At 41.7% G+C, this 27,418-nt stretch overlaps 1 protein-coding gene across 2 annotated transcripts; it reads right to left on the bottom strand.

The window, feature by feature from the left end:
• Positions 1 to 1,352: 1,352 nt before the first annotated feature.
• Positions 1,353 to 27,371, bottom strand: ALKBH1 (alkB homolog 1, histone H2A dioxygenase). 2 transcript variants are annotated; one of them, XR_015556134.1, is made up of 7 exons: positions 27,188 to 27,371; positions 24,797 to 24,905; positions 20,096 to 20,258; positions 6,990 to 7,080; positions 3,740 to 3,933; positions 1,807 to 2,537; positions 1,353 to 1,613 (listed from the first exon to the last, which is right to left on the bottom strand). XR_015556134.1 is itself a non-coding variant. In XM_004426407.3 (6 exons), the coding sequence occupies exons 1-6, from the start codon at positions 27,368 to 27,370 to the stop codon at positions 2,108 to 2,110; spliced, it is 1,170 nt and encodes a 389-aa protein (XP_004426464.2). In that variant the 5' UTR covers position 27,371; the 3' UTR covers positions 1,353 to 2,107. The 2 variants fall into 2 exon arrangements, 1 of the variants encoding a protein (XP_004426464.2); XM_004426407.3 differs by having other exon boundaries at positions 1,353 to 2,537.
• Between the last annotated feature and the right edge of the window lie 47 nt (positions 27,372 to 27,418).

Genomic DNA, 27,418 nt, shown 5'->3' with positions numbered 1-27,418 from the left:
TGCTGTATGTGGGATGCGGCCTCAGCATGGCCGGAGAAGCTGTGCATCTGTGCGCACCCAGGATCTGAACCCAGGCCGCCAGCAGCGGAGCACGAGCACTTAACTGCTAAGCCACAGGGCCGGCCCTAGATTTTCTAATTAAATACAGTAAAAGTATTTTCTCATATCTCCACCTGTTCTTCCAAAACATGACTTTCCACGGCTACAGTTTTCCACTGTATGGTTATGCCATACTTACTCGGATGTAAGCACCACACAGGCGGGCATTGTGCAGTCAAAGAACAATGCCTCTTCCATAGACCAGTGCTCAATAATAATTTATTGAACAAATACAGGAATTTAATCAACCAACTCCTTATTGCTGGATATTGACATTTCAAATTTTCACTATTAAAAAAATTCTTACACAAAATCCTGTGGACAGCTCTAATTACTTCCTTAGACTTAACTCCTAGAAGTGAAATTTATGGGGTCAAATGGTATATATTTTAAAACATAGTTAGGATGACCATATAATTTATCATCAAACCAGATCACTTCTGATAGGAAAAGGGGACATGATGCAGGACTGCCCTGGCCAAACTGGGATGTCACATGATACCAAACTGTGCCTTCGAGGTTACAGCAATTTACATTCCCACTAGCAGAGTATTAGAGTGCCAAATTTCCCCAGACCTAACATCTGTGACTCCACTCTTGATACCACATACATTCTAGGTCATACTGAATATCTTTTCTGGCATTTTTGGTATAAAATAATAAAGAAAAAAAAGAAAATCTTCCCTTTGGTTCCTTCTTTTGCTTTCAGGTTCTTTTCTAGGTGACCTAGGCAGGACAGAGGAGAAATTTAAATTCAGCAAGTCATGTCCCTAGCAGCAGGTATCAAAGTGGCTTCCAGCCAGTCGCCCATACAAACAAGCTGGGATGTTCCTAACAGTACATATAATAATAAAATATTGGCACATCATGTTTCTAGAAGGGAGCACTAAATTCTCATTATCATTTGAAGTATCACTATCCCTCTAGGAAGATAGTAGTAAATATTATCTTCAATTTATGAATGAGGAAACTGAGGTCCAGAGAAATGTAAAGTAATTTAGCTCAGGGTACAGTAAGTTGAGTTGGTGCTTCATGCATTTTCCAAACTGTCTACAATCAAAAAAAGACAGCAGTGACTAGAATATCAAGGAATATTCTCTCCTGTGAGACAGCCACAAAGAATACCTAGGGCGGAGCAGGATGGTGTAGGGCAGCAACAGCCAGAGGGCTTCAACAGCATGAACAGTACAGCAAGTAAAAATGGGAAAACAACTCATCTCAGATACACTAACCCTCAAAGACAGATACAGACCTTTAATTTAAAATCAAGTAAGTTTATTCATGGAGAAAACAGTTACAAACACCCTTGGGACTTTGTTTGTCCAACAATTAAAACTGCATTAAAAAGCCAACGGGAAGAGCTGAGAGACCTAAAAGACATCTGGAGAAACGAGTGTTCCCCTTTGCTTGGGTTTACATATATTTACCTTTTAGGCAGAGAGAGATCTGTGATTAATTTCTTTTCTAGGGGATGAGATGTCCAGTTCCATTGTCTTAATGTGTATAGGATCCTTCTGTGAAGGCCAGAAAAGATGCAAGAGAAGATTGAAGAATTTGATGTTGATTGGAAGAATTAAGAAGGCGAGACTAACGGTTGGTTCATGGACCCACAATTTTACCACAAATCACCAGATGGGGTGGAGGGAAGGGTATTATGTTTTAATAAAATCTGAGGTATTTAAAGACTCCATAGACACGGAAACTCACTTCTCCCTCCCTTGGAGAAAACGGCTGAGAACGCTGCCGTGGAAGGTCAGACCTCCCTGGACTTCTCACATACTTAGTGCCAGCGCTGAACCAGGAGTGACCACGTCAAACACTCCTCTGAGCAAAGTGGTTAATCAGTTTACTCTTCAGGATGGGTTCCAAGGCAACAGTGTGATCAATGATGAGTCCTTCCCTGTCTCTGTTTTCGGCTTGTCTTGGTGCTAAAGTCTATGGCAATACAAAACAGCATGGTCATTTACTTATAAGACCTGCCTGAGTCAAAGAATGGGTTCTCTGAGTCTCAGCTGTCAGGGTTTAACCTAGCTCGTTTTACTTGGCTATTCTCGTCATCCAGATGGCAGACACCTTCTGTGGTGATGTCTCTTTTATTCTCCTCCACAGGTTCCAAAGGGAAGTCCTGGTCTGTGGCCAGTACCTGTCGGACAGTCATGTTAACACGAGCAGTTTTCAAGTAGCTGGTGCACACCTGCCAGTCTTCCACAGAACAGGGCTCTACCACTGAATCTCTGGGGAGGACGGCTGGGAGAGGTGTCTCTAGGCAGCAAGGCAGGCTTTCCCCCTTGGGACTTGGAAGGACCTTTGGGACTGCATGGTTCAACAGGCGGCTGAAACCTGACATTACCATGATGTCACCGCTGTGCATAAACATGGCTGTGGGAGCTTCATCTCTTTTGAGGCCGCCCAGGAGAAAGATGGCAGACTGTCCAAAGCTACAAAAAAATAAGTAAAATAATACGCAACAGTAAGTTTCTGTTACTAACCACGGTTGGGAAAGTCCTGCCAAGTGCATTATTTCCCAATTTCAGCTCGATACTTATTGCTCCCAATCCTCCTTTTAAACTGTGCTAAGATCTTTCTCTTCCGGCTTGTGTCTATGAGTGACCAACCCATGATCTGCTAGTTAAACTTATCATAGCCCACAGGATTGCTGCAAAATAAAATTTGAAGCAGTTAAATAAGCAAATTAAAAATTTAGTTTTAACATTACCCATTTAAGTTTTACTGATGCATCTTTAAGACTTAAGTCTTCCAATAAAATGATTTGAGTCCTTTACTATATTTATCATTTCTGTTCACTTAAAGATAAGGCAATTAATAAAAGAGTCTGTTCTGGCACTTTCTTTGTGAGATATAGGTGCAGTATTTGCATAAATTTAAACTTATGTTTAGGGAGACAAGGAGAGTAAATTATTCAGGCTTCTGTGCTGTGCTCTTCTCTGTTTCAAAAAGGTTGCTCACTTTGCCTATGGGCCTTCCACTTGTCACTTCCACAGACACTGACAAGACCTCTCATTATAAAACGCAGACTCCATGCGATTTAAACAGAAATATTAACTGTAACTTGGTTATTACTCTTAAACAACTAGCTAATTTTACGTATGATGCATTTTTTTTTTTTTTTTAAAGATTTTATTTATTTTATTTTTCCCCCCAAAGCCCCAGTGGATAGTTGTGTGTCGTAGCTGCACATCCTTCTAGTTGCTGTATGTGGGACTCGGCCTCAGGATGAACGGAGAAGTGGTGCCTCGATGCGCACCCGGGATCCGAACCTGGGCCACCAGCATCGCAGCGCGCGCACTTAACCACCAAGCCACAGGGCTGGCCCCGTATGATGCATTTTTAAGATGCCCAGAAGTGAAACATTATAGAGTCCAACCATTTTTTTTTCTTGTGAAATTTTTGTTGTACATTATTGTTTGTCAGTCACCACATAAGTGCATCCCTCCACCCCTTGTGCCCACCCCCCACCTCCCTAGCCCTTGGTAACCACCAAATAGTTCTATCTGTCCGTGTGGAGTCCAACCATTTTTTAAAGTTTAATGTTTTTATTTATTTATTTAGCTTAAAAAAATGCTTTAGAAAAAGGAATGAAGTGATAAAAAGTAATCCCAAATCCCTAGAACTAACTCACCTGAACGACAGCAGGGGTTTGGAGTGATCTAGTTCAGATCTGTCTACGTGGATTCCCAGTGTGGAGTCTAATCGGTAGTAATTCAGGATCCCTGCTTCGGCTCGGAAACCCTGAAATCCACAGGCAGCGGCTACTTGCTCTGAGAGGAAAGCCAGGTCAGAAGGGAAAGGTGTATAATGATCTGCTGAGTATTTCTTTGATAAAAGTAGGGAAAATAAGAAAAATAAACAATGATCTCAGGAAAATAAGAAACTGTGGCATAAGATTAATTACCACTTTAAAAGCATCTAGGTTATATGTCATATTAACATAGCATGATTTATCCACCTGTTTTTGAAGCATCCAGTAATCCAATCATGAGCCATTCAAAATACTGGGCACCTATTATATGGCAGCACTGTGCTATGCAGCGATAAATTAGACAGATTCACCCTGCATGGAGTCTACACACGAAGCAATTACTAGACCTCTCTCCAGTATACTTTCATCCCAGACAGGATAGTTCTCCTAGGTAAAAAGGCAACTCAAAACTGTCACTGCCAAGAGGTGCCTAAGGAAACATGACAACTAAATGTAACGTGGTATCCTGAAAAATGACATTAGTTAAAAACTAAGGAGGTCTGAATCAAGTATGGACTTCACTACTATGATAATGTATTACTATTGGTTCACTAATTGAGACAAAGGTACCATACTAATGAAAGATGCTAATAACAGGGAACACTGGGTGTGGGGTATACGGGAACTCTCTGTAACGTCTTTTCAACTTTTCTGTAAATGTAAAACTATCCTAAAATACAGCCTATTACAAAAAAATATTCTAGCCACTTTGGTTTTGGACCCTTCAGCCTGCAACATGGCTTAGTGCTGATTTCACTGGTCAGTCTGATGGGATGACGCTCAAAACATCTGAACTGAAACTGACTTATACCATGGTCAAGGCAGGTACTTACAATGGAAGTAATTTTCAGCACTTACCTCCCTGAACTGCCTCTATTTTTAGCACTTAAGAATCATAAATATCTTTTTTCTCTAAATGAACAACAAACAAACAAATACCCAAAGGCCAGAACACTCACTCTCTCTACAAAATCTGTACAATTCCTGGGAAGGACGAGGTACAGTCTCCCCTGCAGATGGGCCTGAGGGCTCCCTGGCTGTGGAAGCCACAGCACCTGACATCCTCCTCTATCTGGATGCTCCCCTCTCACTGTTCCCTTTGCTCATCAACCTCAAATGTGATTAGAAAATCCACTTTTGTCTCACATCTCCACTAGCGTCCTGATGTATTCTAGCTGAAGCAACAGAGTCACAGCTCTGAAGAGAATGTGTTTACTTTGGCCAGAAGTGAGTTTTAACTTCAGGTTAAAGGTCTTGGTGAAAGAAAAAGTAACAAGTCTTTGATGGATGGTTAGGCCTCTTAAGTTGGAATCTTTATTTTTTTCTTCTCCTTTTCCTGAACTGCAATGAAGAGTTCCTATTTAATTTCTCAAAACTAAGAGAATAGTTGGAGAACTTTAAGGTTTTCCCTACCATTTTAAGTTTAGTCTTTCAGAAGATCAACTACTCAGAGCTGCTGTGCTAGCACTGGATCACCTCTGCTATGATGAGTTAATTACCTCTTCGGGCTTTCGATCCTATTTAAAGATTTTATTTATTCATTTTTTTCCCCCCAAAGCCCCAGCAGATAGTTGTATGTCATAGGTTCACATCCTTCTAGTTGCTGTACGTGGGACTCGGCCTCGCGCTGGACGGAGAAGTGGTGCCTTGGGGCGCGCCCGGGATCCGAACCCAGGCCGCCAGCATCAGAGCGCGCGCACTTAACCGCTAAGCCACAGAGCCGGCCCTCGATCCTATTTAAACTGTCAATGCACTACTCTTCTGTCTTAATTCTTTCACTTTTCTCTGATTACTCCTTCAGAGTTTTTGATAATTTTCACTCCACGTTTTTCTTAGTAAATGAGGCTAACTTTGAGGTCCTTGGGGAATAACAATATCAAGACTAAAAATAATATCATAAAAACAGTAAGCTAACATTTATTGTCCTAATGCATTTAACTGCTTAGGACAGCCAGGCACTGCTGTAATCACTGTAGAGGCATCAATCATTCAACTCTCATAACCACTTTATGAGGTAGGCACTATCCTTTTTTTTTTTTTTTTTTTGTTAGGAAGGTCAGCCCTGAGCTAACATCCATGCCCATCTTCCTCCACTTTATGTGGGACGCCGCCACAGTATGACAAGTGGTGCGTTGGTGCGCGCCCGGGATCTGAACCCAAGCCACCAGCAGCAGAGTGTGTGCACTTAACCACTACGCCACAGGGCCAGCCCCCGGCACTATCCTTATTGAAGGCAGGATTCAAACCCAGGCTGTCCAACCCAAAGAAAATCACATGGCCTTTTCCCCAAACACAGGTATCAGGATTTCCATTAAATGTGTATCACTGAAAATAAGAATTATATCATGAATATTTTCGAACACCATTTATCATTATTTTGAGCAGTTAATATATTTGCTAATAAGCTGGGTTGACTGAAACTATAGAGTGTTTAGAAAGTAAACTGGTTAGTAGGAACATGGTCTATACCAATCTGTTTTACTCAGTTTACTCTTACGATTACTCCTTCCACTTGGTGGCAAACATCTCATTGAGACAGAGGCACTGTGCCGCTGGTGAGGAGGCATTTTCTGAAGCTTAGAGGTCAGGAAAGAAGAAACGGTACCTCAAGAAAATATGGAACTTTGTTAACTGTAGGACATTCTTTCCCATCTCTCCTGCTCAGACCTTATAGAGCAGGCAAAGGTATTTAGATCTTTAAAGTTCTTTTGTGAGTTGATGAAAGAGAACATCAGAAGTATATGGAGCTTCTTTTACTCCAAGCAGACATTATGTAGAAAACAAATGCTCAACAAACATTAAACAATAATGAAAATAAAGATTATAATTGACAACTGCTCTTGAATGCAGTTAAAAAAAATCTATCCCTGAAACCTACTTAGAGAAAGCACTGATGACTTCTGATGAAATATAACCTGGGGTCATATCAAGAAGAAATTTTCTCTTGATAAATTATTCATTCCTTTTGAGAGACTGTATCAAGAGGATTTTAGGAGGGAAGAAATGAACGAGAGCCTTCCACAAATGCATAATCTGATACTTTAAGTTTGGCCAGGAAGAAATCCAACTACGTGGGGCACAAGAAGCATAAAAATGGAAAATAATGGAAGTAGCAAGAAAATTTGAATACCTTACTGTCCCAGTTATAATGGTAGCCTAGGGTCACCCAGCGCAGTTTCTCTAGTAAACTTCGGGGTTTCCGTTTATTCACTTCTTTATTCCTGCAAGGATTGGAGACAAAAGAGGATTTATTTACCTCAAATGGAAGCAACAGCCCTTTGTATGGACCCTGGTGTCTAAATTTGGTATTCCATGGTATATAAACTGTTAGCCAAGATCTTTCTTTTTCTTTTGTTTTTTTTTGAGGAAGATTAGCCCTGAGCTAACATCTGTTGCCAATCTTTCTCTTTTTGCTGAGGAAGACTGGCCCTGAGCTAACATCTGTGCCCACCTTCCTCTATTTTATACGTGGGACACCTGCCACAGCATGGCTTGATGAGCAGTGCGTAGGTCTGTGCCTAGGATCCGAACCTGTGAACTCGGGGCCGCTGAAGTGGAGCGCACGAACTTAACCACTACACCACCAGGCCGGCTCCAAGCCAAGATCTTGATAGGGGAAATTAGAACAGATAAATGAGTTGACCAAAATATATAACACTAAAAAACATGTTAGGATTTGTAATTTCTAGTCCTTGGTTCTAAATCCTCTGCTAAATGGGATCAATTTTAAATGGCAAGTCTTCAGCATCTAAATAATGATAAACCAAGAATGACAACAGAAAAGTCTTTAACCTGTCCATGGGAAATGGGACCAAGAGCATTATGGGTAATTGAAAATTTGGCTAACAGAACATGTTCAATTTGGTTTGCTAAAAGTAGGGTATGATTAATCACAGCTATCACTATGTCAGTAATGACGGTGGCTTCCCAGAATTGCTGGTTGGGGAAAAGTTTGGCAAAATACAGTATACAATCAAAAATAAGTGGTTTAACATGACTTCTTTTACCCTGTATAACATAGGGTTATACATATACATAGGGATAATTGAGGCTTAGCTAACAATTAAGGACCACTGTAATTGATTTGGTTTCTGACATCCTCTTGTTCAAATCACAGGCGGTTTCTGTAAAATAGAGACGTGCCCTTTCTGCAATTATATCTTGTCTTAACAAATTATGGAATTAACTCCTTTTTCTAAAGAGAAAGCTTGTTTGTTTGATTTACCTCTAAATATCTAAAAATACAAGAATGCTAGGCCTAATCCTTTTATTTATTTTTTTCTATGTAATTTACATCATTAATCAAACTTTTTTTGTCCAAGAACCACTGCTGTTTAAAAGATTAAACTGCTTTAAGGATTTTATATTCTGACAGAAGATGACAGACAAGTATAAGAAATGAGGGGAAAATTCCAGGCAGTATAGGGCCGGCCCCGTGGCTTAGCGGTTGAGCGCTCGCGCTCCGCTGCTGGCAGCCCGGGTTCGGATCCCGGGTGCGCACCGACACACCACTTCTCCAAGTCCCACATACAGCAACTAGAAGGATGTGCAACTATGACATACAACTATCTACTGGCCCTTTGGGGGAAAAAAATAAATAAATAAAATTAAAATAAAAAAAAAAAAGAAAATTCAGGGCAGTATAAAATCTAGTACTAAACTGAATAGCACAAGACTTTGAGGGCCACTAGAATTTAAGAAAAAGGAGAGCTCCAAGTCAGCTGTGTAATCAATAAAGGCTTCCTGGCAGAGTTGGGAGTTGAGCATGGCAGTGAAGAATGGTCAGCATTTAAAAAGGGAGTGATGCAGTAGGCAGTACAGGCACACAGCATGAGCAGAAGCAAAGGATTTATTAGAGGCTCACACTGTAAGTGGCACTCATCTTGATGTTTGACAGAGTTTACAGAATAGATGTTATCTGTCCTCACAGAGTTTACATTCTAAGAAGGACATTGTGACACAGACATACATCAAGACCAGTAGCTAAAAGGAATGGAACAACACTGATTTATTTAGGACAGCTGTGCAGAAAAGAGGCATAGCAGATCTGACTGCTAACCTTTGAAAGGCCCGCTTACAAGGTTGGCCCTCGGCGGGCATCTGAAACTTGGATTTGGGGGAGGTTCATGCCCTTCCCAGAACCGTAGCTCACTGTGCCTAAAGTGTTTGTGCATACAATATGTTTTATGTTGAACACCTGCCTTCCTTCTGGGAGTCTGGAATTTTGGTACATGTCAGGCAGAGACTGCCTATGTGACCAGCCCTAGTAAAAACCTGGGCACTGAGCTTCCCTGGTAGATAACATTCCACACATGTTGTCACAACTTGTTGCTGGGAAAATTAAGCACATCTTGTATGCCTTCATTGAGAGAACACTCCGGAAGCTTGAGCCTGGTTTTCCCTAGATTTTGCTCTTATGCACCTTTTCCCTTCACTGATTTTGCTTTGTATTCTTTCACTGTAATAACTCTTATCCAAGAATGCAACTACATGCTGCATCCTGTGAGTGCCCATGGTGAATACTGAACTTGGGTGTGGTCTTAGGCACAACAGGAGACAGAACCATTAACAATTTAAAAGAAAAGATATGTAGGTTTGGCCAGTGACTGCAACTAGCTGCTGTAAACACTACATATAACCACCATTCATTATTTAAATTTTCTGTGTGTAAAAACTAAAAAAATTGCAATCTAGTTATTAAGACAAGCTGAGTTTTTTTTTTTTTTTTTTGTGAGGAAGATCAGCCCTGAGCTAACATCTGATGCCAATCCTCCTCTTTTTTGCTGAGGAAGATTGGCCCTGGGCTATTATCTGTGCCCATCTTCCTCTACTTTATATGGGACACTGCCACAGCATGGTTTGACAAGCGTTGTGTCGGTGCGCACCCAGGATCCGAACCGGCGAACCCCGGGCCTCCAAAGCGGAGCACGTGCACTTAACCACTGTGCCACCGGGCCGGCCCCAAGACAACCTGAGTTCTACCAATGTTTCTTCAGCTACAAATAAAAGAACTCCCTGATGTTCCCCTCTGGAGAACATATGCTATTTTAGTAGCCTTGAGACAGAAAAATAAGTACGACGTCTTATTTCTGGACTCATGAATCTTGTGTTTAACAGTAATATAAATGTAGTTCCAGAGTTACACAACTACTCTACAGAGGTGATCCAGTCTATTTATTTTTCTTTCTAAGATACTATTTGGTACTGAATTCCTTATTTAAAAGACAATTTCCAAGACAGGAGAAAATGCTGCTGAAGAAAAGGATGATGATTTCACGTACACTGGAGCTAAGTGTTTTCAAGGAGGGAGAAAAGGAAGATGCTGAAATCAGTAGTGTATAAATGGAATCCAGAACTCAAAACAGATGGTGTCCTGAGTATCTAGATGGCAAAGAGAAGGGCTGTGCAGAAAGCTTTTATAGAATTTGTGTGTACCCCACTTAGTTTTTGCCAAGTGGTTTTCAAACTTTTATGCTCATCAGAATCACCTAGAGGACTTGTTGAAACTCACATTGGCTGGGCCTAGACCTATAAATTCTGGTTCAGCAAGTCTAGGGTGCGGCCTAAGAAACTGCATTTCTAACCTGCATTTCTAGTAAGTTCCCAAGTGATGCCGATGCTGCTTGTCCAGGGACCACACTTTGAGAAACACTATTCTAGCCAAAATTTGAAAAACAAAACAAAACAAAACACCTCCATCTTTTTCTAGCTCAATAAGAGATCATTTTATTCTTGATGAAGAACTCATACTATTATAATATATTAAAACCACACCAATGTGAACAAATAAAGATAACATTGCAGCTCTGAAAATAATTCAGAAGGTGATGGTATTTTAGAAATTTGATATGGCATCAACAAGCTACTGTTTCCATCAGAAGAGTCAGTCTAATGTTCTTCAAGAACAGGGCATACACTATTATAATTAACAGAGGTTTATGGTATTATTAAATAAAACTATGAAAATTATAGTAACAACCAAGCATGACTAGAACCACCCTGTAATATACCTCTTAAAATTTAGTTCCTTTTTTAGGAAATCAAAAGAACATCTCTTTTCTACCTTAACTGTATCACTGTAAGAAAGGCTTTGGGCTTTGCCTTATATTACAGAGGGGGATTGGTCCAAGGATGTAAAAAGCCAGAAGAGTCTTACTTTCAAAAGCAGTAAGCCCAGTCTTTTTTTCTTTTTTGTGAGGAAGGTTTGTCCTGAGCTAGCATCTGTGCCAATCTTCCTCTATTTTGTATGTGGGTTGCCGCCACAGCGTGGCTGACAAGTGGTGTTACGTCTGCACTCGGGATCTGAACCCCGGCCGGTCAAGTGGAGTGCGCCAAACTTAACCACTACGCCATGGGGCTGGCCCCATGCCCAATATTAATAACAAAAAGAAAACAAAAAAAAAGGCTTAAGACTTGCTTAGTGAAAGAATAGTTGTGATCACTGAGTGTTTGTGCCATTTTGAGAATTTTTACATATATATTTGTATAATGTGTTAGACCCATGTCGGTATAAAATTCCACCCCTCATTTGATATCCTCTACTGAAAACTTGATTTCAATTCTTGCCTTTGTATAGAATTTCTGGAAGGAAAGTAGCAACAACTGTTATAACACTTGCCTTCAAGATGTGAGAACAGGATTGGCCAATACTAGCCATTTCTTGTCTTAGTACTACTTAGGGACCCTTCTGGTCCCTAAATAGGCCTCTTGGGTAACAAAGATTCCAAAAAATTGGCTCTTGAACATTGTGAATAGTCTAAGGCCAAAACGAAGTTTAACACGCTCCCAGATCATTTTCAAGCAGAATACCGAGGGATTAATGAACGGGAGTGGGCTGTTCTCTTTAAATCCTCCTCCTTTTTTTTTTTCCCCCCAAAGCCCCAGTAGATAGTTGTATGTCATAGCTGCACATCCTTCTAGTTGCTGTATGTGGGACGCGGCCTCAGCATGGCCGGACAAGTGGTGCGTCGGTGTGCACCCGGGATCCGAACCCGGGCCGCCAGTAGCGGAGCGCGCGCACTTAACCGCTAAGCTATGGGGCCGGCCCCTAACGTAACTTTAAATCTTTATCCAATTATCCAAAAGAATGTTTTCAAGCAAGTATGACCCTAACTATTGGTTCTCACTGCAAACAGAAACACCCTCTGCTCCCGGCCCCTGCTGCTCCCCCAGGCACTAGCAGGAGGATGATGGATGGGTGTGCCAGCCACCCCCTCCCCTGGTGAATGTGCCCACAGCCGTCTGCTCACTTTCTGTCAGGGTAAGTGCTTTATGTAAGTGCTGGCACTTCCCGCGGCTATCACGTTCTGTGGCACTTCTCAGCTGAACCCATTCTGAGAATCTGGGTGGAAACGAACTCCTGCCCTGCTTGTCCACTCTCTGTGCAGTAGGCAGTTAGGGTAACATGACTAAGCAGTGGTATTTCCTTTCCTTTCTTGCCTTAAGGGACATTAGTGAATCATTGTGAAAGCAAAAATACTTGCTCAGGACAGGAAAAGTCTGAAGACTGTTTATGATAAAAAAACTTAAAAATCCTATTGCAGGTATTTGTTTTTTCAATCATTTTTAAAGATTTTTATTTATTTATTTTTTTCCCCCAAAGCCCCAGTAGATAGTTGTATGTCATAGTTGCACATCCTTCTAGTTGCTGCATGTGGGACGCGGCCTCAGCATGGCCGGAGAAGCAGTGTGTTGATGCGCGCCCAGGATCCGAACCCAGGCCGCCAGCAGCAGAGCGCGCGCACTTAACCACTAAGCCACGGGGCCGGCCCTGTTTTTTCAATCATTTTTAAAGGCTCGGGAATTGTGTCTTTCACAACTCTGAATATTTCCCTCCAGCAAGTCCTTCTTTCCCCAGTCTCTCATTTCCATTAAACCTCAAGTTGCATCTCCTGACCCCAGAATTTCATTTTTTCAGTATTTGAGTGCTTCCAGTTTTGTCTCCCTTCTCAACCTGAACCTCCCAGTCAGTCACTGTACATGAACATCTAATTCCACCTTAATTGCTAACATCCTTTTGCTATCTTGCAAATATCTAGTCTTATCTCATCTTCTACCTTCTGTTCCACACGTTCACCATTCATCTCAAGTTCTCAGTCCTGCTCTTGTTCCTTCCAGGACAATGAGAATACAGAGGCCTCATCAAATGATCCAGGGAACGATTTCAACTTTGCTCCCCTCCACCTCTATTCACCTCTAAACTTTTCAAAATCTTTACCCAATCCTTCCCTCCTGGTTTCAGCAGTGGTCCTACTTCTTTCCATGAAGGCCAATTCTCCACCTATACCATCTCCCATTTCCTTGACACAGCCTCTGAGGCCTTCCTCCATTAATCATCTTTCTCCTCATATTTTCAAGTCTTCCTCTGCACTTGTTTCTTCCTCTTGATCTGCAAAAATGTTTAACACTTCCACATACTTCAGAAAAAACATCTTTCCAAATTGATCTCTCACTCAAGTACCCTGCCTATGTCCCGCCTCAATCTGCTCCCTATCTCCCTTCCCTTCACAATTAAACCTTCCTAAAAGGACTCAATAACATTTGTCGCCCTTACTCTCTCCCCTCACTGCAATCTGATTTTTGCTTACACCACTCTACCAAAACTAATTTCTTAGTTTCAATTATACCACTTAATTGTCAAATCTTAGGTCTATCGACATGGTTGGCCCTTCTCTTATTCTGGAAACATTTTCCTGTCTTGGTTTCCTTTTTTTTTCTTCTGTCTTGGTTTCTTTTTTTTTTTTTTTTTTTTTAATAATTTTATTTATTTATTTTTCCCCCAAAGCCCCAGTAGATAGTTGTATGTCATAGCTGCACATCCTTCTAGTTGCTGTATGTGGGACGTGGCCTCAGCATGGCCGGAGAAGCGGTGCGTCGGTGCGCGCCCGGGATCCGAACCCGGGCCGCCAGCAGCGGAGTGCACGCACTTAACCACTAAGCCACGGGGCCGGCCCTGTCTTGGTTTCTAATAGCACTTTTTTTTTTTTTACCCAGAGCTGATGCTTCCTAGGGCCAATGGCCTTGTCTCTGTATGTGTTCTATATAAAAAAAAAAAAAATCACATCCATTCTCACTGCTTCACTATGGCCCTTATGTGTAACTCCCATCTCTCTCCCTCTCATTCTAACTTTGCCCCTAAGCTCAATTCCCTATTTCCAAAGGCACACCTGACATTTCTACCTGGATACTCCACAGGCATTTCAAAAACAATAAGCCCCAAATTACACTTAGGATTGTCTCTGCTCACTCTGCTCCTCCTCTAATACTTATTTCCATTAAAAATCTTAGTATGTAATGTTGCAATGAACATGAAGGTGCAGATATCTTCTCGACATAAGTGATTTTGTTTCCTTCAGATATATACCCAGAAGTGGAATTGCTGGATCATATGGTAGTTCTATTTTTAATTTTTTGAGGAACTGTGTACTGTTTTGCATGAATAAATAACTGCAGCATTATTTACAATAGCCAAGACAGGGAAACAACCTAAGTGTCCATTGACGAATGGATAAAGAAAATGTGGTGTATATGTATATACAATGGAACATTATTCAGCCTTAAAAAGGAAATCCTGCCATTTGTGACAACACAGATGAACCTTGAGGGCATTATGCTAGGTGAAATAGACAGAGAAAGCCAAATACTGTATTTATCTCACTTATAAGTAGAATCTAAAAAATCTGAAACAGAAGAGATTGGTGGTTGCCAGAGGCGGAGGGTGGGGGTGGGTGAAATGGGTAAATGTGGTCAAACGGTAAAAACTTCCAGTTATAAGATAAATAAGTTCTGGGGATGTAATGTACAGCATGGTGACTATAGCTAACAATACTGTATTGTATATTTGAAAGCTGCTAAGAGAGTAGATCTTAAAAGTTCTCATCACAAGAAAAAAAAAATTGTAACTATGTGAGGTGATTGACGTTAACTAAACTTATTGTGGGGCCGGCCCCGTGGCTTAGCGGTTGGGTGCGTGCGCTCCGCTGCCGGCGGCCCGGGTTCGGATCCCGGGTGCGCGCCGAGGCACCACTCCTCCAGCCATGCTGAGGCCGCGTCCCACATACAGCAACTAGAAGGATGTGCAGCTATGACAGACAACTATGTACTGGGGCTTTGGGGGAAAAATAAATAAATAAAATCTTTAAACTTATTGTGATAATACTTTCATAACATATACATATATCAAATCATTATGTTGTACACTTTGGATTAGCACAATGTTATCTGTCAATTATATCTCAATAAAACTGGAGAGGGGCCGGCCCCGTGGCGTAGCGGTTAAGTGCACGCGCTCCACTGCTGGCGGCCCAGGTTCGGATTCCCGGCGTGCACCCATGCACCCCTTATCAGGCCATACTGTGGCGGCATCCCATATAAAGTAGAAGAAGATGGGCAAGGATGTTAGCCCAGGGCCAGTCTTCCTCAGCAAAAAGAGGAGGATTGGCATGGATGTTCGCTCAGAGCTGATCTTCCTCCCAAAAAAAACCAAAAAGAAAAAAAAAACTGGAGAAAATAAAAATCTCAGTATTATCCTAACTGCCACTTAGAAATCCATGGATAATTCTAACTTCTTTTTTCTCACTTCTCATAATCTCTTGGTCACCAAGCCCTGTTGACAATGTCTTTTCCAGGCCTTTATCATCTTTTACATAAATTATTAAGCTAAATTCTTTTTTTTTAAGCTGAGGAAGATTCGCCCTGAGCTAACATCTGTGCTAATCTTCCTCTACTTTGTACACGGGACACCACCACAGCATGGCTTGATGAGCGGTGTGTAGGTCCGAGCCTGGGATCCGAATCTGCGAACCCCAGGCCGCCAAAGTGGAGCGTGCGAATTTAACCAGTATACCACTGGGCCAGCCCCCCTTGTCTTATTCTTTAAAAAGTTATTTTTGAACAGATGCTACATTCAGAAAATTTAAAAGGCACAAGAAAATATCCATTAACTAATTAATTCCACAAATATTTATTTGGTAACTACCATACATTGAAAAATAAAAACATAGGGCAAGAAGGTAAAGAGTGAGGGGAAACAGGGGACTACTTTTAATTGAAAGATAAGGGAATCATCTCTCATTAGATGATATTAGTATAAAGACCTAAAGGAAGCAAGCCATTGGTTATCTATGGGAAGAGCTTTCCAGGTAGAAGGAACAGCTGGTACAAAGAATCTGAGCATGGCTGATGTGTCTAAGGAGTAGCATGGAGGCCAGTATGGCTGGACAAGAATAAATGGAATGGTAGGAGGAGAGGTGGGAGAGGCAGCTGGGGGCCAGCTCATCTAGGCCTTGTAGGCCATGGTAAAGACCTCTGATTTTATTCTAAGCGTGATGACGTTGTATAACAAAGAATTTGACTGGCCTTTGTCTCTGATTCTTGGGAGAGACCTGGGAATTTCTGGGAAGTGGAGGAGTTACTTTGTTATTCACAGTGGGCCTTAGGACCACGCCTGAGTTTATGCTAAGGAGATGACTCAGGTTGTGGGTTTGTCAAGCTAGAAAGACCAAATGTGATTTGAGGCTTTGAGTCAAGTGATACTAGTTGGACCTCAGGGGACTGGTCAGGGGTGAGAGATTGAGTTAAATCCTGGCTAACGATTCAATCAATCATGCCTAAGTAGTGAAACTCCAATAAAAACTCTGAACACTAAGGCTTGGGAGAGTTTCTTGGGAGGGTGACATGTCCTGACTCCATAGGAAGAGGACACCGAAGCTCTGCATTTGGGACCCTCCCAGACATTGCCCTATGTGTCTCTTCATTGGATAGTCCTGATTTGTATCCTTTATAATAAAATTGTAATCACAAGTATAATGCTTTCTTGAATTTTATAGTCATTCTAGTGAGTTATTGAGGGGGTCACGGGCACTCATCTGAATTTGAAACCAGTTGGTCAGAAGCGTGGGTAGCCTGGGGATCTCCCAAACTTGTGGCTGATGTCTGAAGTGAGGGCAGTTTGGTGGGGGCCCATGCCCTTAACTTGTGATGTCTGTGCTGACCCTGGATGGTTTGCACTAGAATTGAACTGCAGTATGCAGATGAAAAACTATAAGAGAAGTGACACGATTTCTATACTCTATGTAGAAAACAGACTGAAGAGGCACAAGAACAGACACAAAAGACTGGTTAGGAGGCTACTGCAGTAAATGATGGTGGCTTAGACTAAGGTGGTTGTGATGGAGTTCCTGAGAAATAATTTTATTTATTATGACGGTAGACCGTACTATATTTGCAAGATGGTTGGATTAAAGAACTTAGAATGGCTGCATAGTGGCTGTTTTCTATTGCGGGGTATGTCATGCTCGATTTACCTGATCTCCTCCTGACAGACACTTAGGTTGTTTCTCATTTTCTCCCCTCTGTTAGAAACAATGCTGCAATGAAGATGCCCATACCTAACTATTGTACTCTTGTGCAAGAATCTCTAACTACCCTATTCACTGACAATAAACTTTGAACAAAGCATAGAATTGAGGTGCCCTAATTTTGTGAACAGACCTATTTTTGCTTCTGAGTTCAAGTAATTTTTCTTCATTTCCTACTTACAGTTTCTTCTTCCCTGATCACAGAAACCTAGAAAGTTAAAATTGAAAGGATCTTAGGGGTCCCCTAGTTCAGCAGTTCTCAATGTGGAGGTCACAGTAGATAATCAGAATCTCCAGGGGAATCTTTTTGCATTACAGACCCTCACCCTTTCTGATATGCTCTAGGAAAGTGGGGAGAGCTGGCATGTACTGCCCAGGGGACTAGAACTGACCATGATTTGACCACCTTGAATGGCTTATCCAGTCCAATCCCTTTGTTTCCCAGATGAGGAAACTGAAACACACATCACATAGTGACAGGAGAACTAGGGCCCTAATAGATGTTGAATGTCACCAGCAATGTCTGAGCACATCAATTTCTGCCAACCCTTGACAACAAAGGTATGACCATCACATTTTTTTTTTTTTTTGGTGAGGAAGATCAGCCCTGAGCTAACATCTGCTAATCCTCTTTTTGCTGAGGAAGACTGGCCCTGAGCTATCATCCGCACCCATCTTCCTCCACTTTATGTGGGACACCACCACAGCGTGGCCTGACAAACGGTGTGTCAGTGGGTGTCCGGGATCCAAACCCAGGCCGCCAGCAGTGGAGTGTGCGCACTCAACCGCTACACCACAAGGCTGGCCCCCATCACATTTTTTATTTTTGGTAATTTATTAGACAAAAAAAATGTATCTCACCATTGTTTACAGGATGATTTATTAAAGAGATTCATCTGAGCTATCTTAGAAGATGATAACTGGGATTTCTGCAGAGTCATTTGTCAGAAGGAAAAAAATCAATTACTTGAAAACAGAGGCTGATTTAATAACAAACCCTAAGCTCTCTTTGACTAATTTCACTCAGCTATGATCTTCCTTTCCTTTGCTCTTAGTGCTAAAGAAGACACTACAGTCATGTGCTGCGTAACGAAGTTTTCGGTCAATGACGGACCGCATATACGGTGGTGGTCTCACAAGATTAGTGTCATATAGCCTGGGTGTACAGTCTAGGTTTGTGTAAGTACACTCTACGATGTTCCCACAATGAAAGAACCGCCTAACGATGCATTTCTCAGAATGCAGCCCTTTCATTACGTGGTGCATGACTGTACTAAAAGCTTAAGAATAATGTTTTCCTCACTGCTCCCGCCTATACTATAACCCACAGACCAAGGCTTTAACAGAAAATCAATGAATTTTAGTTTTTCTTTCCTTTTTCAACTTAAGAAAATCTTCCATTTCCCCTGTTAGAATTAGCATGACAGAGTTTCTGAAAACTGCACCATTAGAGCTACTTAAGTCCAAATAGAACACACAAAGCTGGTATAATGGTTTCAACAGGCTGTTGTAAGGATTTCTCACATATTATCTTGTTTAATCCTCACACTGTTATATGATGAAAGGACTACTATGAGGCATAGAAAGGTTAAGAAACTTGCTCAAGTTTACACACCTAGTAAGAGGCAGGGTTGGGATTTGAACCCAGGCAATGTGACTCTAGAACTAGTGCTCTACATCACTAAACCCTTTACAATCTGGCCCTAACCTACCTCTCCTGCTTCATCTCTTGCCGATTCTATCCACGACTTCCAGGAAGCATTTCCCATAATCTACCTCCAATCTAGCCACCTAAGAGACCATTCCCATAATATCTTATAAACTGTATCCCTCTACCTGCCAAATTGTATCTAATTATATGTTTATATGTCTCTGTTCTTGACTAACCTGCAAATTCCTTGAAGGCAGGAACTGTCTCTTACTGGTTTTTGACTCTCTAAGAGTTAAGCCCAGTATCTGACACATAGTGGAAACTCATTAGAGCACATCCTGTGCCCCCATCTCACAGAATGACTTACTCTGTCTTAAATATTGCCTCTTTGCTCAGGCAGCTTCCTCTACCCAAAACAGCCATCTTGCTTTTCTGACCAGCAAATTCCTAATTATTTTTGAAGACCCAGTTCAAATGGACAGAAAAAAAGAGGATGATGAACCCAGTTAAAAAATAATTTTTTCTTCTTTGACATCTCCCTCCTGCCTGGGAGAATTATTTCTTCCTCTGGCCCCCACAGCACTTTTCTAAATACCTACTGTAATACTTTCTGAACTCTATTATAATTATTGCTGTTGACACTGAGTTCTTGACACAGACTATGCACTCCTGAGCGCAGGGACAGTGTCCTATTCATCTTTGTATCTCCAATGCTTAGAATCATGCCTAGTACACAACTGACCATCAATAAATATTTGTGGAATGAATGAATGAATGTTGAAACAACATTAAGGAACAAACATTAGTTCTCATGAAGAACAACTGACCTACCATCAAACAGCTAGTAGCACTGACTTCATCTAGGAGAGCAGAAGTAAAGAGCTTTCAGTGTTACTTATTCTACAGGATACAAGACTTCAAAGGAACTCACTTGAAGTAGAAAAAAGGGCTGTAGCTGAATGAAAATGGATCATCTGGTGATTAATGAGGATGAACTCAATATCTAAGCTACAATAAGTAAATTTTTAAAATGGATCTCAATTTAATGTAACTGTTAAAACATCTGTCCAAATGTTCCCGGGGAATATAACTGTGCTATATTTACGTGGAAACGAGGGAAAAATAAACAGGTCAGTCACTGACTGCACTGCTACAGAGTAGTTCCTTTAAAGATTCTGTGATGACCTGAGCTGAATACTACACTTTATTGTGACTGATAAGACTTACCTCAGAAACTCTTTGCTCTGTTCCCACAGATCTTGGGTCTCTTCTTTAGTCATGTGTTTGTCCAGGTTACATACATTGGGTTTCTGGGAATATAACTTAAGGCATTGCTTCACCCAGTGCCACTGGTAACCTGGGAGGAAGGGGTTTGGGATAAAAATAAATCCTATACAAAAGATGGGTGGGAAAAAAAGGAGAGGAGGAAATTCTCCATCAGTTATTCGGATAATTTATTTTTGTTGACACCCTTATACCCACTACTTTATTATTTAGTCCCCATTTCCTTTTGCTCATGCTTCCAGTGGCTTCCACACTTATAAGCAAATGTTCTCATGCCTATCCTTGAATTTTAGAGGAAGAGGAGTTCTTTCAAGTTAATGAAAAGCTATGTTTTGATGATGAACATTAGACATCTACCACTACGCAAATATCTCTGGCTTTTTGGGTTATTCTCAAGAGAAACAAATATTCCACAACTGTCAGTTGTGTTATCCCAAAGCAAACTTCAGAATGCAGACTGCCCAAGTCACCCCTCAAATTTTCACCAGCTATCATCACTTCTAGACGCGACAGCTGCTTCCTGCAGTTACTACCTTTGTGATAGCTTGTGTTCCCTTTTTGCCTTTCCTATTTTCTACTACCTGACTAACGATTCTTTTTTTTTTTTTTTAAGATTTTATTTATTTATTTATTTTCCCCCCAAAGCCCCAGTAGATAGTTGTATGTCATAGTTGCACATCCTTCTAGTTGCTGTATGTGGGACGTGGCCTCAGCATGGCCGGAGAAGTGGTGTGGTGGTGCGCGCCCGGGATCTGAACCTGGGCCGCCAGCAGCGGAGCGCGTGCACTTAACCCCTAAGCCACGGGGCCGGCCCATGGCTAACGATTCTTTATATTAAATTATCTCAGTTAAAATAATTGGTGTGATTTCTGCCTCTTGACTGATATAACATGGAAAAAGGACGGTCTATACGTCTGCTCAGTATGGCACAATGCAAATGCCGACAGCACGTGTGTTGAAAAGATCTAAGATCTTTGTGACTTGAAAGTAATCTAACCTCATTTTTCTCCTCTGTAAAAGAGGAATGACAATATTTAACTGGAATCCTAGGCATGGTAAGGATTCATTCATCAGATTTTCAACAAAGACACATTATGTACTTTCTTTTTTTTTAAAGATTTTATTTATTCATTTTTTTCCCCCCAAAGCCCCAGTAGATAGTTGTATGTCATAGGTTCACATCCCTCTAGTTGCTGTACGTGGGACTCGGCCTCGCGTTGGACGGAGAAGTGATGCCCTGGGGTGTGCCCGGGATCCGAACCCGGGCCATCAGCATCAGAGCGCGCACACCAACCGCTAAGCCACGGAGCCGGCCCCTCTTTTTTTTTTTTTTAATTTTTATTTATTTTATTTTATTTTTTTCCCCCAAAGCCGCAGTAGATAGTTGTACGTCATAGTTGCACATCCTTCTAGTTGCTGTACATGGGACGCGGCCTCAGCACGGCTGGACAAGCAGTGTGTCAGTGCGCACCTGGGATCCGAACCCGGGCCACCAGCAGCGGAGTGCGTGCACTTAACCGCTAAGCCATGGGGCCGGCCCTATGTACTTTCTTAAGAATTAGAGAGATGAAAAACTTTGTCCCTGTGAAGTACCTGGAGATAGGACAGTAGAGACAATTATACAGACAACGCCTTTTAGAAGCCCTGGCTATGGAAGGAAACAAAGGCTGCAGAGCAGTCAGAGAAGAATAAACAAACAAGGGGAGAGTTTATGGTTTTTAGGGTTTGGAAAGACCTAAGCATGCTTATAGATTATGAGGAAAGAGCAGAGAGGAACTGGTGGAAAACAGAAGAAAGGAAAGAAATAGAGCATTGTCTTGAAAGCTGGAGGAGGTGAAAGAGGTGGCATCAAAAAGGTAAAGGGACTGGCTCTGAACTGAAGGACTCCTCTTCCTCTAAAGTTGGAGGACAGGATTGAGAATATTTGCTTATAAATGTTGAGGTTATTTTTATATTTCATGTATCAGTAAAATTCTCCAAATAATTTAGGAGAGTGACACGACTGTCAATATTATGAAAGAAAGAAAAAGATATGAAGAAACACCCAATGCCACCATCTGCTATTACCATTATTTCACAAAATAAAGATTATAACACCCCCGTAAAATATCAGATTAAAGGAAGAATACCTCTGATCTACTCCAAGCTTGAATAGTGACAGGAAATTTAATATACTTTTAGGCAGTCCATTCCAGACAACACTGTTGTCTTCCTTTTACTGAGTTAAAATTTGCCTCACTTTAATTTTCAAGCATTGGTCTTAGGTTCCGACACATAGAGCAACCCCAAATCAGTTCTTTTTTGTTTTTTGTGAGGAAGATTAGTCCTCAGTTAACATCCAATGTTAATCCTCTTTTTTCTGAGGAAGATTGGCCCTGGGCTAACATCCATACCCATCTTCCTCTACTTTATATAGGACACCGTCACAGCATGGCCTGACAAGCGGTGCATCAGTGTGCGCCCGGGATCCGAACCCACAAACCCCAGGCCGCCAAAGCGGAGCGCGCGCAATTATCCGCTATGCCACCGGGCCGGCCCCATCCAAATCAGTTCTTAATTCTTCTCAATAAATACCTCTAGCCAGGGGGCTGGCCCAGTGACGTAGCGGTTAGGTGCACGCGCTCCGCTTCGGAGGCTCGGGGTTTGCGGGTTCGGATCCCCAGCGCGTACCCACGCACCGCTTGTCAAGCTCTGCTGTGGTGGCATCCCATATAAAGTAGAGGAAGATGGGCACGGATATTATCAGCCCAGGGCCAGTCTTCCTCAGCAAAAAGAGGAGGATTGGCAACAGATGCTAGCTGAGGGCTAATCTTCCTCACACACATAAAAAATAAATAAATACCTCTAGCTTTATAGCTAACATTTACTGAGCATCTACTATGTGCCAGGCTCTGACCTAAGCACTTTACATGTATGCTCACATTTAATCTTCGTAATAACTTTATAAAGTGGATACCATTTTTATACAGTTTACATGAGGAAACTGAGGCCAATGGAGATTAAGAAACTTGCCCGAGATTATACAGTAGTAGATGGTAGAGCCAGCACATGAACCCAGGTAGCCTGGCATCAGAACCTACGTCTTAACCACTAGTATGCACTGTTTCCCATCCCTTCCAGCGTATGATAACTTTTCAAATATTTGACGCTGTCATGTTCCCCCTCAAGTCTACTCTTCTCTACACTCAGTTTCTGGTCTTCAGACCCCTTACCTGCCCACTCACTCTTATAAGGACAGGTTGTGGTATACTCAGGTTCCTTTAGAATAAACAGGATCCAGAGGTAAACACAATTCTTCTGATCAAGTCAGAGAAAGAGGAGACTGTTTTCTCCCATGTTTAGGACATTATACTTCTATTAAATTGCAGGTTACAATGGCAGAGAAGACAGAATAAAGTCTCTAAGGACATAATGAGGTACCACTTCAATGATGTGGCTTAAGTGTAAAATCCTAGAAAACCTCAAAACGCAAGTACGCCAACTTGGACAATAGGAAACCAAAGTGGAGTTGATAACTTTGTAGTCCAAACAATGTGTTAAGGCGCAGCAACAGAGAAACATCGCCTTGAAAACAGGAGCTAGGCCTGAAAGGTAAAGGGCAGCCTTTGAGAACAAAAAGTGCATAAAAGACTGCTGGTGATGCATGCTCCTCATTTACCCAAACTAATGGAGAGCAATGCTTTCGTATTTAAAAGCCATTCCATCATTCAATTCTTTCCTTTGTGACTTCAGTCTTAGTTCTTTAATACAGAACTAAAGTGCATGAGGCCTTTTAGAGGACGTATTAAAGCTGTTACACCTTCTCATGTTATTAACAAATACTTCAGTGGTCAAGATGTACTAAGAGCTATAACAGATCTGGTCCTTGGCACAATGAAAATTAATATTTCTTTTTAGGGAATCCTATGTTTTTAATCCATATTTGAAATCACAAGTGAGTGCTAACTTTACATCCTCTAGAAAGAAACAGGATGACAGATATAAGATTATTTGGCCAAATAAAGCATTTCCGTATTTTCTAATACGGAATTAATAGTTCATAATAATTAATCTACAATGACCCCATGATCCTAGAAAAAAGGTTTATAACATCACCCACTCTTCATTATTATCTTAATTTCTCTATCTGTAAAGTGAGTTATCCAACATCACCAAAATTCAAAATTCTACATTATTTAGTTTATTAGGACTTTTGATCTTATTAACTGTTAATTCTCTTTTCAAATGTTCAGCCTTGATGATAGCAACAATCTTTAAGCTGTTGTTGTTATGCCATTTGAGAATGTAGCAATTTTGTGAATGGCGTAACCATTATGAATTATTCTATCATTAAAAGTGGTTCCTCTGCCCGTGTAAGGGTTCAGAGTTGTGGCAGGGAGCCCAGAACCAATGTCCTAATTTTTGATTTGTACTTGGTGTGTCACTTTCTGTGACGTAAGGCAGGCACTACTAACTCCTGTTCTATCCTTTGGGAATGCTAAATAAATGGAAATCTTAGACGAGGCAGAATTTAGGAGGGGTTTGGGAGTGGAACATTTCTGTCTGTTTAGTTTTCTCCTTTGTCTATTTACTTGTTGACAGCTCCTCCTCTGAAATTAGACAAATGACTGGGTGACTTCGCCTTGTGAGGTTAGGTATACTCACCGGGATAGCCTTCAAGTCCATAGGCTCGCCACTTGCTGACCGGCTGAAGTCCTGCTCTGTGTGCATCGTGGTCACTGACTGAGGACACACTTAGCTGAGATCTGACCACCTGGTAGGAAGGAAACAGAAGTCAGAGGGCTAAAGCTAGTTTACAGGTCAACTCAGAGAATCTCAAACCTCTCAAGACATTTCTGGTATGGGGCAAAGTTAGGAGTCATAAGTCTGGGGTCCTAAACTTAGTTCTACTACTTACTTGATGTAAGACTTAGATAAGTCATTCTATTTTTAGAGCCTCAGTTTCCTCATCTATATACTAATAAACACTAGAAAGCTATATAAAATTAGGATAAGTAGTAATGAGAAGCAGGCTGATTTTGGCCTTCCAGACTACCTTTTTCAAAGATACCACACCTTTGTGACTTATAATAGGACTCTGAATCATGAAAGGTGTTTGGTGTACTGAAATACTTTGAGTCACGATGCTGTCTACTTTGGTTAGGGCTACCAATAATGCTTCTGAGGCACTTCTATACAGATGGTGTTTAAACAGAGGTCTGAGGATACCATGTGGTGGAGGGTGAGAGTACGGTAAGAGAGTGCTCCAACCAGACTGAAAAAAACGTTTCAATAAAACACTGGGAACCCTGTTTGCAAAAGTACAATATTTGCTCTCTTTTAGATGAAACTTCAAACTGAAACTCAGAACTTTTTGCCTTTGTTAATTACTTAATTTGAAATTAAGTTTTTCAGGGGCTCATGAATTTTTCTTTGCACGTAACAGCATCTTATGGATAGATCACTAAATTGGTTAAGAGATCCAATATGCAGTCACTACAGTAAGGACAGTAAATTTTTTAGGGAAAAAAACTTTATTCTTCCATGAATAATAAACTTACGGTCTGGTTTGCCTTAGAATAAATCAAACCTTCTCTTCCAAAGAGATATGATCCCTTATCCTATTAACTTCCCCAATGTGGAGACTTCCAGACAAAATACCAAGTGGCTGGTGTATAACCAGTCTCTATCAGAAAATGGCTATTTGGAACCCTCTGGGAGTCCTGACCAGCTAATTCTAGGTCCCTAGAAGCTGAGAAAATGCTTTTATTTTAAACATTTTGTAATGATTTCTTAAACAGACCATACTTAATACTGCACTGTAATTCAGGAACATCCTCAGCTATGAAGTTTGTGGACCTATTCCACCATATGCTAAGCTGAACCAAACCTCTCAGTTCCTTAAAAAAGTTTTTCTGCTTCATCCTTTGCCAGACCATTAGCCATCACTTTCTCCACTGCTCTCATCAGGTGTCTTGTAATAGCAACTTTCTTCCTCTCTAATTTGCAATTTTCAATCTGTTTTGAGCTGAGGAACTAAATACCCAAGTTTTTATGAACTCAATACATAGTGTATTTATTGAGTGCCTACTGTTTTAGGTACTGTGCTAGACACAATACCCCCTTCTCAGGTGCCTTACATTCTACAAGTATGTAAGTAATAGGCAAATTACAGGCAAAAGGAGCTGAACGAGGGTCTGACAGGCTTTCCCATGAGTCAAGTATATTATTCTTGGGGTGCACACTTTCTGTATGTTAGTTCGACAATTCTAAGACCATTTTTCCTAACAAATGAAGTTTCTACGAAGCTGAGTTCTACACAAATACGGTGTTACTATAGCATCCCAATTTTATTAAGAGCTATTACTAAGCTTGAGAAGAATGCCTCATCCAGCCATCTGTCAACAGCACCAAGGGCAAATTAAGGGATCAGGTACCCTCAGTGTTAAAGCGATTGTAAAAAAAATTACACTACAGTCGTGATTTTCTGTGTCCTCTGTCCCCCTTATGTTACTTTTCTTAATTTCCATGGGGAAAGGTAGAAACAATGGCTGGTGCCTGGATTCGTTTGCCGGTTATTTTCAGCTTGGCGAGATTATCTCAGATCTTTCAATGCCTTTTCTAAAAGGCCCAGAGAAGACAGGGACCAGTTTTAGGGACAACGGCTTAGCTAAGAACATCGACCCCACTCTCAATTCTGGCATTACTAGGGTGGTTGGTTTTCTCAAGCTGCAGAGCGTACGCTGACGTCTACGAATACGGTTTACGAGGTTTTACATAAATCGAAGTAGAAAGGCAAAGAGACAGTTAATTGAAGGAATAAACACCAACTCCCAGGCATTTTTTGATCGAGGCTGCAACCAGGAATGGCCGCATGGAGACGGGCAGCAGAACTCTTCATTGCCATCGTGGGCAGTTCAACCCCCACGGAGGGCAGGGATCGTTCACTAACTGTCAGTCTGGAAGCGAAAAGAGGTGAAGAGGACACTGAGGCCCCTCCAACAAGCGAGGCGAGGCGAGGCTACGGGCAGGCGCGCGCCGCTCCTCTCTCCGTACCTTGTGGGCCCCGGGCCCCGTGTCGCGGGCTGCATGGGCCGCCGAGAAGTCGATGACCTCTCCCAGGTCTGCGGTCCCGGGGCGGCTCTGCCGGTAAAAGCGGAAAAGCTTCCGAAAGGCGTCCTCCCCCGGCTCCGCCGCCAGCATCCCCACGGAACCCACGGCCGCCGCCATCTTCCCCATCTCGCTGCCCGGCCTCCTCTGACCCGGAAGCAGATTCCCGTGCTCCGG

Source organism: Ceratotherium simum, chromosome 24, assembly GCF_057802395.1.
Source record: "Ceratotherium simum simum isolate JZ-2026a chromosome 24, ASM5780239v1, whole genome shotgun sequence".
NCBI classification, from domain to species: Eukaryota; Metazoa; Chordata; class Mammalia; order Perissodactyla; family Rhinocerotidae; genus Ceratotherium; species Ceratotherium simum.
This window is presented reverse-complemented; position numbering and strand designations above follow the sequence as displayed.

What these genes read in the sequence shown, in the direction of transcription:
- ALKBH1 (XM_004426407.3), bottom strand. Translation starts at nt 27,370, where the DNA reads ATGGGGAAGATGGCGGCGGCCGTGGGTTCCGTGGGGATGCTGGCGGCG. An exon ending in CGGGGCCCGGGGCCCACAAG is followed by an intron (nt 24,906 to 27,187) that starts GTACGGAGAGAG and finishes CCTTCCTACCAG; the next exon opens with GTGGTCAGATCTCAGCTAAG. An exon ending in CAGAGCAAAGAGTTTCTGAG is followed by an intron (nt 7,081 to 20,095) that starts GTAAGTCTTATC and finishes CAATCCTTGCAG; the next exon opens with GAATAAAGAAGTGAATAAAC.